Source organism: Erithacus rubecula (genome assembly GCF_903797595.1).
Source record: "Erithacus rubecula genome assembly, chromosome: 4".
Taxonomy (NCBI): domain Eukaryota; kingdom Metazoa; phylum Chordata; class Aves; order Passeriformes; family Muscicapidae; genus Erithacus; species Erithacus rubecula.
In genome coordinates this window covers 3,641,544-3,656,890 of record NC_136686.1, presented here as the reverse complement: position 1 = coordinate 3,656,890, position 15,347 = coordinate 3,641,544, and the positions used below count along the sequence as shown (strand labels likewise).

At 46.0% G+C, this 15,347-nt stretch overlaps 1 protein-coding gene across 2 annotated transcripts in view; it reads right to left on the bottom strand.

Moving 5' to 3' along the window:
- LOC306800910 (sodium- and chloride-dependent betaine transporter-like) overlaps nucleotides 1-15,347 on the bottom strand; it is a 39,087-nt gene that overhangs the window by 11,150 nt on the left and 12,590 nt on the right. For both annotated transcript variants that reach the window (XM_079303393.1, XM_079303392.1), the window contains exons 2-11: nucleotides 14,172-14,368; nucleotides 10,523-10,657; nucleotides 10,102-10,242; nucleotides 8,632-8,719; nucleotides 6,930-7,062; nucleotides 3,969-4,103; nucleotides 2,831-2,934; nucleotides 1,241-1,365; nucleotides 864-976; nucleotides 189-326 (exon numbers count right to left, since the gene is read on the bottom strand). In XM_079303393.1, coding sequence (XP_079159519.1) covers nucleotides 189-326; nucleotides 864-976; nucleotides 1,241-1,365; nucleotides 2,831-2,934; nucleotides 3,969-4,103; nucleotides 6,930-7,062; nucleotides 8,632-8,719; nucleotides 10,102-10,242; nucleotides 10,523-10,657; nucleotides 14,172-14,364 — 1,305 coding nt within the window. In that variant the 5' untranslated portion in view covers nucleotides 14,365-14,368. The remainder of the gene's footprint in view (nucleotides 1-188; nucleotides 327-863; nucleotides 977-1,240; nucleotides 1,366-2,830; nucleotides 2,935-3,968; nucleotides 4,104-6,929; nucleotides 7,063-8,631; nucleotides 8,720-10,101; nucleotides 10,243-10,522; nucleotides 10,658-14,171; nucleotides 14,369-15,347) is intronic.

Genomic DNA, 15,347 nt, shown 5'->3' with positions numbered 1-15,347 from the left:
TGCAGTGAGTGGACCAGTGTCACATGGGGTCAAAGCAGCACTGGCTGTGAGAGACACCAACTAATGCATCAGAAATGAGAGACAATTAACAGCATTGAAGACAAGCTTGCTGTCTCTGCCCAGACCTCCAGAGCTGTGTAGCAGGCGGTTTGGTGCTCAGCTGTACAACCCAGCTACTCCTTGCTCACCTCAGTGACCAGCAGTAAGCCCAGCAGGTAGCCTATGACTGCAATGGCCAGGATCAGCAGCTCCCGACGGCCCTTCTTCCGAAACACTCCTGGGAACATGTCAATAATAGCTGTCACCATGCTTTCCACACAGACAAACTGCAGAAGAAAACAGGTCAGAGAAATCAGCCTCTCTCCTTTCCCAAGCACGCACTTCCTCTCACTGTCTTGTTTGTGCTCCCACCACCCAAATCCTTATTTTTTCATTTTTTCTTTTTGTCTGTCCTGCTTCCAACAAAGGCCAGCAGAAACAGAGGGGAAAGGTCTGACTATCCAGACACAAGGGCTGAGGTGTAACAGAGCAGACTTTGACAAAAATGCCTGTCCAGTGGAGATGCAGGACACCCTCTGCTCCCTTCATGACAGCAGCAGAGTTGCACATTGCACTCCACAGGGTTTGTTCCTGGCATAACAGGGACATGGGATGTAAGACATGGGCACAGCTGTGAGAAGAGGACACAGAGATTGCTCTGGTGGGATGCAGCTGGGAGAAACAGCCCAATTCCCCATCCCAGACTGCCCTGTTTAAGGTACCAGCAAAGCACAGACCCACCTTATCCTTTCCAATGACTGTGGGGAATGCTCAGGGTGGGGACAGGCACATGCATGTTAGATGAAGAGGGGGGTTTGTTGTACCTGGCTGTCCAGTCCCAAGAAGATCAGCATGAGGAAGAAGAGGCAGGACCAGAGCTGAGACACAGGCATCATTGTTACTGCTGTTGGATATGCTATGAAAGCCAGGCCAGGACCTGACAAAAGACCACAAGATGGTCACATGTGTCCCTCACACCACCACCTGCAGCACAGAGTAAGTTCACATACTTCTTCAAAGCTCCTGTTGTCACAGCTCCTTGCCCACCCTCAGCTGAAAGATGTGTTGAGGAGTACTGATCCTGCAGACACCCACAGTAACAGAGGATGTAGAGAACATACTGGGTTTCACCTCAGGAGAGTGCCCTCCCCTTCAGGCTGTTTGCTTTCCCTTGGCTCTGAAGTCTCCCAGAGAAACGTACCTGATTCGGCCACTTCTGAAATAGGTACGCCCTGCTCTCGAGCCATGAAACCCAGCACAGAGAAAATGGCAAAGCCAGCAACAAAGCTGGTGGCACTGTTCAGGGAGCAGAGGATGATGCAGTCCCTGCAGGAAAGAGACCAGAGAGAAATGGGGGTTGCTTGCTGCAGAATGGATCCTCTTAGGATCGTGTTTGTGCTCAGCTTCCCTAGCTAGACAGCACTACCAAGAAACAGCAATGTTTTTCTTGAACCCCTCAGAAGAAAAAAGTTCAGAGTAGAGACAAGAGTTCAAGAGTTACAGGACTACACATGGCACAACAGGGGAATGGGGCAGAACCACACAGCACATAGCAATAAAAAAAAGACAAGAATCCAGAGAATAGGAAAAACAATAGAGAAAATGAGAAGAGGAAAGAGATTGCAAAAGGAAACATAATGAAGAAAGAGGAGTATCTGAAAGCAAGAAGACATACAGGTTCAGCAGGTCTAGTAAAACAAAGGTAATAGGATAATAAAAATCTTCACTGACAAGGGCAATGTCTACTCTGTCTTTATTAGCTGTGCTCAGATGGAGGCTGAGATGTGCTATGCTACTTGTCCTGAAACTTCTGTGCACTTGGTCCTTGTGAAAATTGGGCACCACTCTGAACTGGCTGGGCTGGAAGCCCCCCACCCCTGGGTCCTGCCTGGGCAACAGCCAGAGGTGACCCACAGCATCAGGTGCTATGGGGCAGGCACTGTGGACACATCTGGTACACCCAGAGCTAAGCTGCTGCTAAGCACAAGGCACCTATGAAATTAGAGGAAGGTGTCAGCACACCACTTCATTGGTGACTGAAATATTTTGGGAGAGCCAGGAGAAAGTATTAACTGCTCAACCAACAGCCATTGCAGCACCTACAGGAGAACAGAAGGAATAATGATTGATGTCTCCCAAGCACAGTTCCATTTTACCATCTGGCTGGAGCAATATGTGAAAGAATAGCAAAGTCCCTGCTTCTCAGGGTTCTGTACAGGGTGTCAAAAATGGTCATGATGGCTCCACTGAGCTCCATGTCAGGCCATGGATAAAATAAGTCTGTAATCTAAGGGCAAGGAGAAGGCCAGACAGACCTGATTAATTTCCTTGATAGGATCAGAAGGCCACTGGCAGTACATTACTCTGATGGTAGTAAAGCACTGGAGACAGGGGGCCCAGCCATCATCTTTGTACCACCTCCCCTGCCTAGCAAGTGATGGCAGAGCTGGCCATGTAACCCCAGCCCACTCACCCTGTCAAAACAGACTGTGCTGTCTACACAGTGGCTGGAGACACTCTCCATTTTCATTCCTCCCCCTCCTCCAGTCTCTTATTTCTACACAGACTTGTCCAGGACAGCACTATTAAAGCCATTTTCTGGACTCCTCTCTTCCCTTAGCTATTCTCCACCCCTGTGCTGAGTGCTCTGCAGCTTCTGCACTCTGAGCAGCTTGTTAGTCACAGCAGCATGACCCAAGGCTTCCCCCAAGGACAGAGCCTGTCTCTGATGCAGCTCTGTGATAGCTGAGAAAATTCCCAGAAGGAAATGAGGAATCCAGGCTCTTCCTACCTGTAACAGTTGTTGGTGTATTTATTGTAGCTGCCCAGAGCTGTCAGGCACCCCTCACAGATGGCATAAGAGAAGAGGATTTGAGTGCCTGCATCCATCCAGACCTGGAATAGAGAAGGTCAGTGGTCTCCAGACCTGACAACAAAATAAACAAATGGCTGTGCCCTGTCAACAATAACTCCTTCAGTCATGGAGAGCAAACCCTGTGAGACAGAAAGGGGATCTACAGTGAATGGAGAATCTGGGATACTATGAGGGAAAACTGAGCTATAGAACTGGAAACCCTTTAGGAAAGGGTTTCTCCCTCCTAGAGGAGACCATATTTTCACATCCCTCAAGATGACACTATTTATTCACCCCACACCTGATGGCATCCCTGATAGCATGGCTCCATCTGAAGCTTTCACTACAGATGTCTGTGGTCCCTCTATGGCCCAAATGTTTAATCTCCTTGCAGAGCCACTGGTGAGTCACCTCAAATGAGAGCATGATTAACAATCTGTGTACTCCCTTCCCTGCTCCCAGGTCTAGTTTCCCACCTCTCTGAGGCCACAGTACACAGTGAAGGGCAGAAAATTGCTGAGATGAGAGATTGCAGGCCAATGGGATGACAGGCACCCAGGTTCCCCCTTGCTCTGATATTCCATGGGAAAAGCTGAGTGGGGTTTCTCACTACAGCTCCAGCCCCCTCCTCCATGGAGAGCTGAACTGTGGGCTAAGCTGCAGCTCTGCTCTCACACAGTCCCAGGGAAAGTCCTGACAAACTCCCTGAGGGAGTTTTAGGCAGGCAGGGAAACAGCCCACCTTTCTGATGGTCTCCAGCTTCCCCACTCATTCTCTTTTTCCCCTAAGTAGCCCCCAGGTGCAAACATCCAGGCAGCTGGAATTCTGTAGCCTTCAAAGAATCCCAGCCCAGGCACTTCTCCCTAAGTTCACACACATAGGCAGGTACATAGGAGCTCTTCAGGGACACACATCCCATGTGAACCAAAGCCCTACCTTCTGCCTTATCTCACTAACAGGATCTCACTGAAGGTTTCCATGAGCTCCAATGCCTGGTAGCAGGGATTGACCCTATGGGCAGCCAGAGCATTGAGAACATTCTTGTGGCCAGCATTTCCCTGACACCACCCCTCACCTGTGGGTCTGCCAGCCTGGAGATGTCTGGCTTTAGGTAGAAGATGATCCCCTCAGCAGCCCCTGGCAGCATCACCCCTCGAACCAGAAGGATGAGGAGCATCACATATGGGAAGGTGGCAGTGAAGTAAACGACCTGCAGAGATAGGGAAACAAGAGGAGAGAGGGTCAGCAGGGATGGGGGCAGGCATCACTTCACCTCGTCTCACCTGCAGGACCCCACCCCAGCAAAGCTCCCTCACTCTGCTGTTGGCTGTAGCTGCTGCTGCTATCATAGAAGAGGGGTGGGAAAGAAATTAATCAAGGTTACATCTCACTAGTGATTTAGTTAATCTGCATTTTGTTCTTCATCCAAGACTTTGCCACTTTTTGCTCTGCTTTGTTTTCTCTTTCCCCTCAGTGTAATTTCCCTGCTCTCCAGCTGTTCCCTTCATCTTTCTAGAGCTGCAGAAGAAACCCAGATCTCTTCCTGTCACTGAGTTTTAATGAGTTATTAAAATGGTCCTATGCACAGCAAGAGCTTTCTAAATGAAATACCAACTTTTGATGTCCAATTTGAGATCCCATGAGGGGTCTCATTTCCAGAAGTGCTCCTGCATCACTTTCATCCCTTCAATGCCTCTGAGCTCACAGGTAAAAAAATGGGAGCAACTCAAAGCCTTTAAAGAAAATGTAGACCATTATTTTTGTAATACCTATTTTTACTTCTTTTTGTGTGTGATATAAATAAATACTACAGTAGAATTAATCATCTCTAAACCATTTCTCTAATATAACACATTCTTCTTTTCTATTTGCAGAATATTTGTGAGCAAGTTGAAACTTCCTAAAATTTATTCATTACTAAAATTCATCTAAGTAATGTGGAGGCTTGTTTACTCCATGGATTCATAGTGATGGGCCTGAAATGGCAATTTTTTGTGCTTAGTGATAATTGGTCAAATAAGTCACAGTACATGGTACTTTTGCTGTTCCCTGATTGAATGATAATGGCACTCCTTTGGGCACAAGTATTAAAATCTACCTTCAGAAATCACTTTTAAGGAACATTTATGCACAACAGCTGAATGCACAAGGAAGAGAAACACAGGACAAAATGAATAAAAGAAAAATGCTTTTAAAAGAAAATGAGTCTTTATGGAGTTATTTGAAATTACTGTCCTGAGGTCACTATGGTTTCTTTAAATTTGGATTCTTTAAATCACAGAAGCAGAAACATAAAGATCTGGCAGGGCTATGTGATTAGAGCAGCCTCTTAGGCAAGCACAACCTCCTGTTTAAGCTGGAGCTGTTGAACAAAATTATGCACCTAGTCAGAATTCTTGTGTCTTTCCTAATGCTTGTCTTAGTATATTGACAGCAAAGAAAAGGAGGGAAGTAGTTGCATTTTTTGACAGTGCCCCTGTAATACTCAAAAGAAGACAACTGACCTGTTTGACTTGTAGTATATTTGGGGACAGAAAATCCCTCTCTTATTTTTGCACCATGTCCATAACACCTAGCTGGTAAATAGCCAATAACCCTGTACCCTAAAAATTGTGATGGAAAAATCTTCCATTATCTCAGGAAGAACATTCCACTTACTATATGTAGTCACTGCTTTCTCTTACTTTCTGGTCTGGTTTTGCCAAACCAACTCAGCTAAACCAGCCTAGTTTAGCTTTCATCCTGTGCAGGTTAAGTCTTGAACACTGGGGAAACACCAGGCAAAGGAGAAACTCAGTGGAGAAGGCTGAGAGATGAAGAGAACCTCAGGTGACTTAATTATTCTTCCACACAGATCACACAGCCTCTCAGACCCAATCTTTTGTGAATTTGGCACTGTGGTATTCAAATTAGGAGGAATCAGAGATTCAAGGTTTAAAATGCAGATCATCTATCCATCCCCTCTCCCCATAAAGGTGGAGTGTGGCTCTCCTTCCTTCAGAAATGATGGACAAACAGTCAGCACCAGCAAAAACTGGGAAAAATCCAGTCAGGGGAGCAAGCTGTTATTCCATTCTGTTGCAATGGGGGTCCAGTGCAGTTTTAAGGATTTAACACTGAAGCACAGGTGTCAAGTATGAAAGGGAACACTTCTGAAGAGTAGAGACAGTGATTTGAAGGAAGAAATCTTTTGCAGAAATTCGTTCCCTCCCTTTGCTATTGGGAAATTCCCTGGACACCCACAAGTCTAATCATTAATCATCAGTCATCATTAATGATCCACCCATTCCATTGCAGCTCCAGGAAAGAAAGAGGTCCTGAGCAAGTCAAGGCCATGGCAGTGTCCCTAATTCCCAGCCCAAGGCATCGATCACTCATCCACTCCCAAAGTAAAACCAGTTCATCTGCTCTACAGGATAAACATCAGGAGGAAGCATTGGCTCCAACTTCATCAGCAAAATGCAGGAAGTGACCAACTGACCCAAAACCTCCAGATTCAGGAAGAGCACAAAAGAGAGAACAAGGAGACTTCTCCCACTCCAAGTGTTCTGCAGGATAAAGAAGCAAGAGATATTCATTATCTATTCTCTGAGCTAGTTACAGGCAGCAGCTTGTCTGTTTTGCTCAAGTGTTTAATTATTGCCAGGGATGGGAAGTCTGCCACTGCAGAGGATCTTGTTGAAAACACCCTCAAGCCACAGCAGGACAACACACTGTGAGTGGATAATTCCCAAGGGCACTAGAGGAGAATCCATCAGCCACTGTGGGTATCTGCAAGTGAAAATGTGACTCAAAACTCCCTTCAGTTCCCAATTCTTTCCCCATTCTCCCCTCCCTGATGGACCTACTCATTTATTCTTCCTCTCAGGGTTCAAACACAACTGGTGTATATCAGTTTGGCCTCAACAGATTTTAGGTTACACTTTGGTGCTGTGTCTCTTGCCTCTAGTTCATGAAAAAAGAAATGAGAATGGGGAAGAAATATAAGATGGGTACAAGGAGGCATATGGACTGGGAGGATAATCTCCATTCCTACTTTGCCTGTGGACTTGACCCCTTTCCAGATGCAGAAGTAGCAGATGATCCAGGCCATCAGGAGACACAGAGCCAGCTCCCAGCGCACAGTGCCCAGTTTGTGAATACCATCCGTGAGCCCCAGGACTCGCTTCCTGCCGGTGGCCAGGGACAGGGAGAGAAGCATTAACACTCCAGACCCCACTCACCACACACACCTTTCCCACATTACCCCATCCAAAAACTAACAGCCTGGCTACAGCACACCTGCCCAGGGCTCCCAGCCATGCAAATTGTCCCAGCTCTGCTTAAAGCTCCCCTCTGCTCATCTCTGCTCCACCATGTCCTGTAGCTGACCCAAACCCTCCCACTCTCCAAACCAACAGTGCCAAGCCCATCAGACCCACACTGCACAAAATCAACACCTGCTCCCCACTGCTCCCTGAGCCTGGCAGCTCCTCAGCAGAGAAAACTCAATCCAAAGCAGGTCACCAAAGCCACTATCAGCCCATGGCCACCATTCTTCCTCTCCATATGCTACAGACATCCTAGATGTAAGCATAAATTATCTTTATGATTCCCATGCCCTTCCCTCAGCCTCCTTCCTTGGAGATTCACCATCATAAAGGTAAGCCACAGAAGAGATCAGCATTGCAGCTCATGCAGCTCCCAGAAGCCCAAACCCACATTTACTCCTCAGCAAATTCTGCTCAAATTCCCTCAGTGTCCCCTTGCCCTCTCTACAGAAAACCCAAACAACTGTTTGACAGCGGTCTCAGCTGTCACTAAATAGTATGTGCAAGGAGCAGGGCAGGAGAGAGGAGCCAGAACTGTGCAGACTCTTTCTGCGACCATGGGCACATATTATCTTCTATGTGCCCTGTGGTGCCAGCAACAGACAAAGGACAGTCCATCCTTTCAAAAGTACTTTAGGAGACAGAAATGGGAAACAAAACCCAAACCCAACAGCTGAGGCTGAGTCCTTGACATCCCTCTTCTTTATAAGACATTCCTCTGTAGCATGTGGACTGGTAGGGTGGCACCAGCAGTCATTTCAAGCTCCCCAGGCTGCACTGATGACCCTGTCTGGGATATTGTCTGGCCTGCTGCAAGACCCCTCAGACTGTGTTTTAGTGCTTCCAGCTACAAATTCCTCAAAATTCTCCACCTTTCTTAAATTCTTCTCTGGCATCTCACGCATGCATCTCAGATCCCTGTTCTCCAGGAATGATCCTGAGCAGTCTGATGGAACATTTCCCTTAGACAGCAAGCAGAACTGGGTCAAAAAAGGCAAAAATGCCATTTTTCCCCTCTGTGTTTCACTGTGGAGGACTGTTCAGTCTGCCCTGGCCTCTCATGCTTGCCTGCCAACCTGCAACACCCAGCACATGCACCCCTGCTTGCAGCAAGCCCTTGCCTGCTTTTGGTGCCTCTTTTGGTGGCTACACTCACCCAGGCACCTCAGTGCCAGAGAGGGAACACACCCTCAAGGTGCACATGAGCAGCCCTGGGCAGGCACACTGTGAGCTGCCTTTGGGGTGTGCCCAGTCTCACACCCTGGGCTCTGTGCCCATCTCCTTGGCAGCTCGTTGTGCTCCCAGTGTTCAGATCTGACACGTGGCACCTCATTAGTTCCTACAGACACACAGCCCCCCGCCCAGGGAGTCCTGCAGCTGGAGCCTTTGGAAGAAAGGGGCCTGAACAGAGGGAAAACAATCACATACTCCCAAAACTCAATCATTGAGGAGGTGGTGTTCGCAGGCAAGGTCCTGTTGTCCAGGCTGGATCTATTCAGAATGTCCACACAGAGATCTACCAAAAGAAAAGGAAGCTGATGAGGTGAGAAATTCTCTAGGGCTCCTCTGTGAGGGATGTCCTTCCCCTCTGGACCCTAACCCTCACTCTGGCAGCACACAGATCCTTCATCTTGTGCTATAGAGCATCTCATTTAATTTTTGCATCTCATTAAACTCTGGCTCTCCCCAGGTATGAATCCCAATCCAACAGTCATCAGAGGGGCTTCAGAAAGGGAAGAGGAGAAGGAGAGAACAATTTCCTGCCAAACTGGAAACAGATGGCTGCAAAATATAGATTATCAAGGGATAGCAACTACAAGTGGTCAGGACAGAAGATCCCATTCTCATTCCACATCATGCACCATTCCCTGTCCACACAAGCACACACCACAGAAGCCTTCATGTTCTCCTTTGCCATCCCCAACCCTGTTACAAAGCATGAAATAACTGAAAACAGAGGAGATGCAATGCACCTCATCTTGCATTTTCCCAGCAAAAGACAATCTACTGGAAAACCAAGGAAATCCAGCTGTTGCTGGGAAACTTCCCTCTGTAAAGAGAACACATGTGGCTTTCTTTAGAAACAAATTCATTCTGGGGGAGCTGAAGGAATTGGATCAGCTCTTTAAAAGGCTAGTTACTTCTGCTGGGGTGAAAGGGCACAGGGAGCTGTGAGTGAAAGGCCCACAGGGTAGAGAAATTTAACTAATTGCAGAAATTAGTTATCTGATGCAAGAGAAAAAGGGAGGGAACCAAGCTGCTGCCAAGCAAAACAACCTGTTCATCGTGTTTAAAAAGTCCTGACAAGGACATTCATGAGAATTACTTCACATCTACTTCATCTTCCCAGGCTCAGCCCAAGCACCTTGAGTAAAGCCAAAGCCAGGTCTTCTCTGCAGGGCAGAGTTAAGTGAACTGTGAGCATCAAGTGATGAGACCCCTGGTGAATATAATGGTATGGAGGCTGTATGGATGTGCTTAACCAGGAAAACAGTACCCTTAGAGTTTTGTGTTACTGGTTCCTTCACTGGGAGACCTGAACTGGCAAGATCCTACTGTGCAGGCTTAGCCTGGTTCACCCAAAAGCTGAGTGACAGAGGAAACTGTTCAGGCACTGGCAGCAACTGCCCCAGTAACTCCACAGGAATGGGGCAGAGTAAGGGAACTGTAAAATAACTGTTGCACCAGAGCTAATAAAAAGCTCCTGCCACATGAGGAAGGCTCTAGATTGGCTTGAAAACTACCATCCACCTCTGCCAGAAAATGCCTACTTTTTGGTGACATCATAGGTTGACTCATAAGAGCTTCTTGTCCAAACAAAAAAAAATATTTTCAACAAAACCCAAATAATTTCTGAGATTTGGAAATAAGCTAAAAGCTGACCAAGGGAAGGTGTACCTGTGTTCCAGGGGTTATTGCAGCTGGCCCATGGTAGCACTGAAGTGAAGGAGCTGAACAGGTAGAATAGTGCCCAGGACAGGATGATGATATAGTAGATATTCAGATATCCCACAATGATTTGGGAGGCATATCCAATTCCTGTGAAGAAAAGCAGAGGAGGTGAGGGTGGGGCTGGCAACCAACTCCCAACACGAGGCTTAACCCCAAAGACACAGGTCACACTGTGGTAAGAAGGATGCAACAACAATGCCTCTGCACACACAGCAGGCAGCAGGAGGAATAACAAGGCTGGGAGAGAGGGGGAGGGAGGGAGAATAAAGGAGAAAGAAAAAAAAAAGGAATAATGATATTTCCAGAAAAGGACGTGAGTCACTAATTGTTAGAAAGGGCTGCCAGTAAATACTGTAACTTGACTGACCTTCAAAGATAGGACAGATCTTTCTCCAGGCAGTCACCCCTCCCTGGCTTGTGTACTGTCCCAGCGCCGTCTCCAGGAAGAACAGGGGGATCCCACAGGTGAAGAGGAAGATGAGGTAGGGGATGAGGAAGGCTCCTGCAGAGAGGGATAAATGCTGCATCAGAAACCACTTCAAAAACCTTATCCTTAAAACCTCTTGTCAGGTACTTGGGACCGCAGCTGGAATCAGCTACATAAACATAAATATTTCTTTGAACTAACTGTGCAACGTCTGCTAAAGAAACAAGGTCTCCACTACCATGATTTCTCACAAAAACCACAAAGGTGGTCTGTCTTGTGCAACTAAATTACTTCTGCATTTGGCATGGGCCAAAACCTAGAGTTAAGGAGTAGCCAGCAAGAAGCTAAAAAAAGATCGTGCTGAAGAAGTTCTCCCTGCTTCATGCTCCTGACCCCATTCCAGCTTTCAGCAGGAATGGGGTGAACAAAATAGGCCCTTGTTTCACATAACCACATTTGTTCTGCCTTTCATGAGTGTCACAGCAAAACTCCCACTTGCCCAGAGCATACAAACCTGGAGGCTGGTGACATTTCTTGGTAAGTAATAAATTTGCCAGGATATAAATTTACTTGAGACATATTTCACGTCAAATTGGGAAAGCAGATTGCACCAGAAGAATGGAAATAGGGAAAGAATACCTTTCCAGCATTTTCAAAATGAAGAAGTTTAACTTCTACCTTCAAAATCCATTTTGTGCTAAAATATAGAGAAATGTCTGAAGAGAAATCAGCCTGAAATGGCCCTCAGGTTAACCCTTGTCAAAATGGAAGAGGAAGGAGAGAAAGAGCAAGGTTTTTTCCCAGAAACAATGACCAACATAAACTATGCATAAGAAAAGACAAAAATAACAACAAAAAAGTTTAATACCCTGAAAAAATGATTTAATACTCAGTTCAGCTGTCTGAAACTTTTTTGCACCTTTTCAATTATGTTGCCAAACCAAAATATCAAATACAGTCACAAGTCTGTTCAAAACTGCTCCTGAGATCTCATTTTCACAGCTGGCCTTCCTTCTGTCACCTCACTCTCTTTCTCCACATCCTTAGTGTAGATTTTCACACTTCTGCTCCCCTCCAAACAAGATAAGGTGAGTGCCTTCCTTGATGAAACAACTGTTGTGGTCTTGCCACTCCATACAATAAACATTTGGCCAGAAACACCTCTCGTGCCAGTGCCTGGAGAGCATTTCAGCTGCTTGCAACCAAGATTAGGGTGCCTTTCTCAGCCACTGTCCCACAGACCCCCTCCTCCCCTGCCAGTACAGGCACCCACACTGACATTCCTTCCAGTGACAACTAGCAACTAGGAACACTTGCCCTTGTTTTTAAGCCAACAATGTTACAACAACAAAGAACATCCAAATTTCCCCTAAACACAGCTGTGTGTAGCTGCAGGAGACCTGGGACCAGAGGGAAGGAGGCTGGTTCTCAGGGTCAGTCCAGGTTTGTGGAGTAGGGAATGAGAACTGCAGACCCTGAACTAGAGGCAGCTGCTGCAAGAAATCTATGCCAAATCTGTAAGACAGCTTTACTATCCTGCACACAGATGAGCCTTTCAGCACATTCCAGACCCTCTCCTCTAATACAATTTGTCCCAGAGGTTGTCTCATTCTGATCTCTGAGCAGTAATGGTTTTCTTGCACCTCTATTGTCTCATCTCTCTTAACTGTCCAACAGCAGTCCCAGTGGAGCAGACTCCAGTCAGTGCTCCACTGAAGGAGAGTCAGCCTTGAGTGGAATCCCCAGAAGCAGATCCTCTCTCCTTATGAGTTAATAATAAGTTCAGGATGCTGAGTAATTAGATCACATTTGACAGTGCAGCAATAGATAAGGTTGCAGTTGGTTGCTTTACAGAAAATTAGTACTATTGTTTTTATGGCATCTGTTTTCATAGCTGTATAACCATTTCAGTACATCCAAAGGTGGAAAAAGGTGACAGGACAGCAATCTCAAGTTTGGGAGGAAGGGTGAGACAGGGATGCAGCATTTATAGGTGGAAAATGCCTTTTTTGCAATTTCAATAACTTTTCCAATGGGGAGAATATCTTTGAGAGTCATGAAAAAAGATATTGCCTGTCTTCTGGTTCCCTAGAGAGAGAAAAATACCTTCTACAGCAGCAGCATACTTTCTGCAAAGGCAATGTGTGGAGCTGTGAGGGAAGGACTCTTCATCCTAATCTTTCCCAAGCCTAGCCTGGTTACCCTCTGAATCACAATCTCAGATACTCCAGAGAAATTTAATTAAAAAGAAAAATGTTATTCAAGAGATATTTAAAGTGAACAAAAGTAGCCTTTACACTTACCCTAATTAGCATACAAATTGCATGGACTGATGAACCGGGTACAACAAGCACAAACTATGCAAAGATTTCATCTGAACTCAGGGAGAAATTTTCCATGAAAAACCCATGACCCCCTCTCAAAGCATCACTGCAGAATGGGTTGTTCAATCAAATGCACCTCCAGTATTTCCTAACCTGTGCCCATCTGACTTGCTCTTGGTGCCTCCCATCATAATATTGGAGGATCTGCTAAAAATCATCCCAGCTTCAAGAAAAACTCAATTCCATTTTCTTTAACAATTTCTTACCCTGCCTTTTTTGGTTTTGAGGACATACTTTATTGTCTCTTTAATCTGGATTAACTCCAGCAACAGCACAGAGAACAAGAATATGGAAGCCCTGGGAAAAATTGCAGTGGAACCACTTGGCTGTTGGTCAAAGTTCATGGCACCTTGGAAAAGAAAGGCCTCTGGGGCATGGTCTGCAGAGAAAGGAAGCTCAAAATGGGGGGGTACAAAGCAAGTCCCAGACCATTATTTCAAGGTGTTTTTAGAGAACAAGAACATAAGGGAAGTTATTGCTGTATTTGACATGTAATTTGTTATTCCTCCCTTTCTTTTATAAAGTTAGATTTTAATTCACTGAGAAAAGTTAGTGACAGTCAATTATTCCCTTATATTTAATTTTATTGTTATGAGAATTTTTTTACTTTTAACCATGTAATGATTTTATTGCAGTCTTACTGCAAGAGAAAAGCAGAACCATTCAGAGAAGCAAAGGGGAAGATGAATGAACCATTTTGTGGATGAATTTCCCTGGTAGTGGTTTGATCACTGTGAGAATTGCTCCAGGAGAATGGGCAAAAGTCTCTTCTAGGGGGTCTCGAGCCTTGGCTAGGATATCAGCACTATCTAAGCCTTTCCTCCTCTGTAACAAGGGCCTGAAAAAGATGGATTTGACACCAGGAGTAGGAAAAGGGAAATATGTTGGAGGAGGTTACAGCATCTGATATTTTCCAAAGACCAATAATTTTTTGAGATGCCCAAGAGCCTTAAGTGCTACTAGGGTTCAATTTTTTTATAAGTCCAGATTTGAGAATGCTGTTTTAAGAAAGAGTACCTAGTGGTCAGCTGGATTCACCCCTGAGTTTTTATTGTTCCTGGTTTTGGCAGGAACTAACTTGTTGAAGGAACGAATAAGGGGGTGCCTTAGGACACAGGAAGCATAGGAGAAATGGGTCCAGGCATGTTCATGTCTTCCATCATACCTACAGATCTAGAACAACTGGATGTGTGCTGTGAACTCACCACCACCATTCTTGTAGCAGAGGTAGGGGAACCTCCACACATTACCCAGGCCAATGATCTCCCCAGCCACAGACAGCATAAACTCCATTTTGTTCCGCCACTGGCCTCTCTCTTCTATTTCCTCCATTTCTATCTCTTCAGGAGATGTGGTGGCCCCATTGGGTTCTCCTTTCTTGGATATGGCTCTTGTCATGACTCTGTGGGACAGAAGAGAAGGAGAGCATGGGATGTAGGGAGCTGCTGCTGGACACACTTGTGGGATGAGGAGTGAGGGGATCAGACACCACAATAAGATGTGTTCCCATTACCAGTATGTAAATTTAGGTGCATTGAACTGGTGGCATTACTGAGAATAAGTCTGTCTTTCTAGAAGTGATTTGCTTTAGCAAGGGAGACACATTCCCTTGTTGAGATTAGGAAATAAGTCTCTCCAAAGCAGGAGCATCACTGCTTCCATTCCCACCAAAGAAATCACGGTTTTGTTCTTTTGTACCTACTTGCAAATTCATTGTGCTGGTGATTTGATAGTTTTTTAATAGCACATCTCATTCCTCTGTGCCACCTAAAGGAACATCCCCATCTTGAGGAAGCAGCAGAGACAACAATCTGCATCACCCATAACACTCAACATTTCCACTGCCCCTGGAGCTGCTCTAGACTATCTAAACCTGCTCTCTCCCTTGGCTCTGGAGGCAGCTCAGGCCAAGGACCTCTCCCAGTCAGCAGCTCAGTAGTGAGCAGGACCTCATCACCTTTGATGTCCTTGACCACCAAATCTTCTACTGACCCTTTGCACCAGGATGGTGCACCAGGACCATGATGGCAAACTATTCCCTCCCTCCTGGTGTCTCTCCAGTTCATGTCCCTCCGGACAAACACCAGGTATGAGCCATCTCATGGTGAGTAGGGACTACCAGGAAACCTGACCTAACTGGAAATAAGGGCAAGTACACCCTCATATCTAACTGTCCCAGCAGCCAAGGAACACTATGGCACTTGTTTTGGTGCAGTTTTCAATGAGGCAAGGAGGAAGCAGGAGCAGGAGCTGGTGGCCCATGCTTGCACTTATCCACACAAAACAGCATCATTATCAAAGTGCCTCATTGACTTCTGTAAAGGAAATTATTCCTAAATGCTAATCCTCCGGATATATCAGGCCCTGGGGCAAGGAAAGAG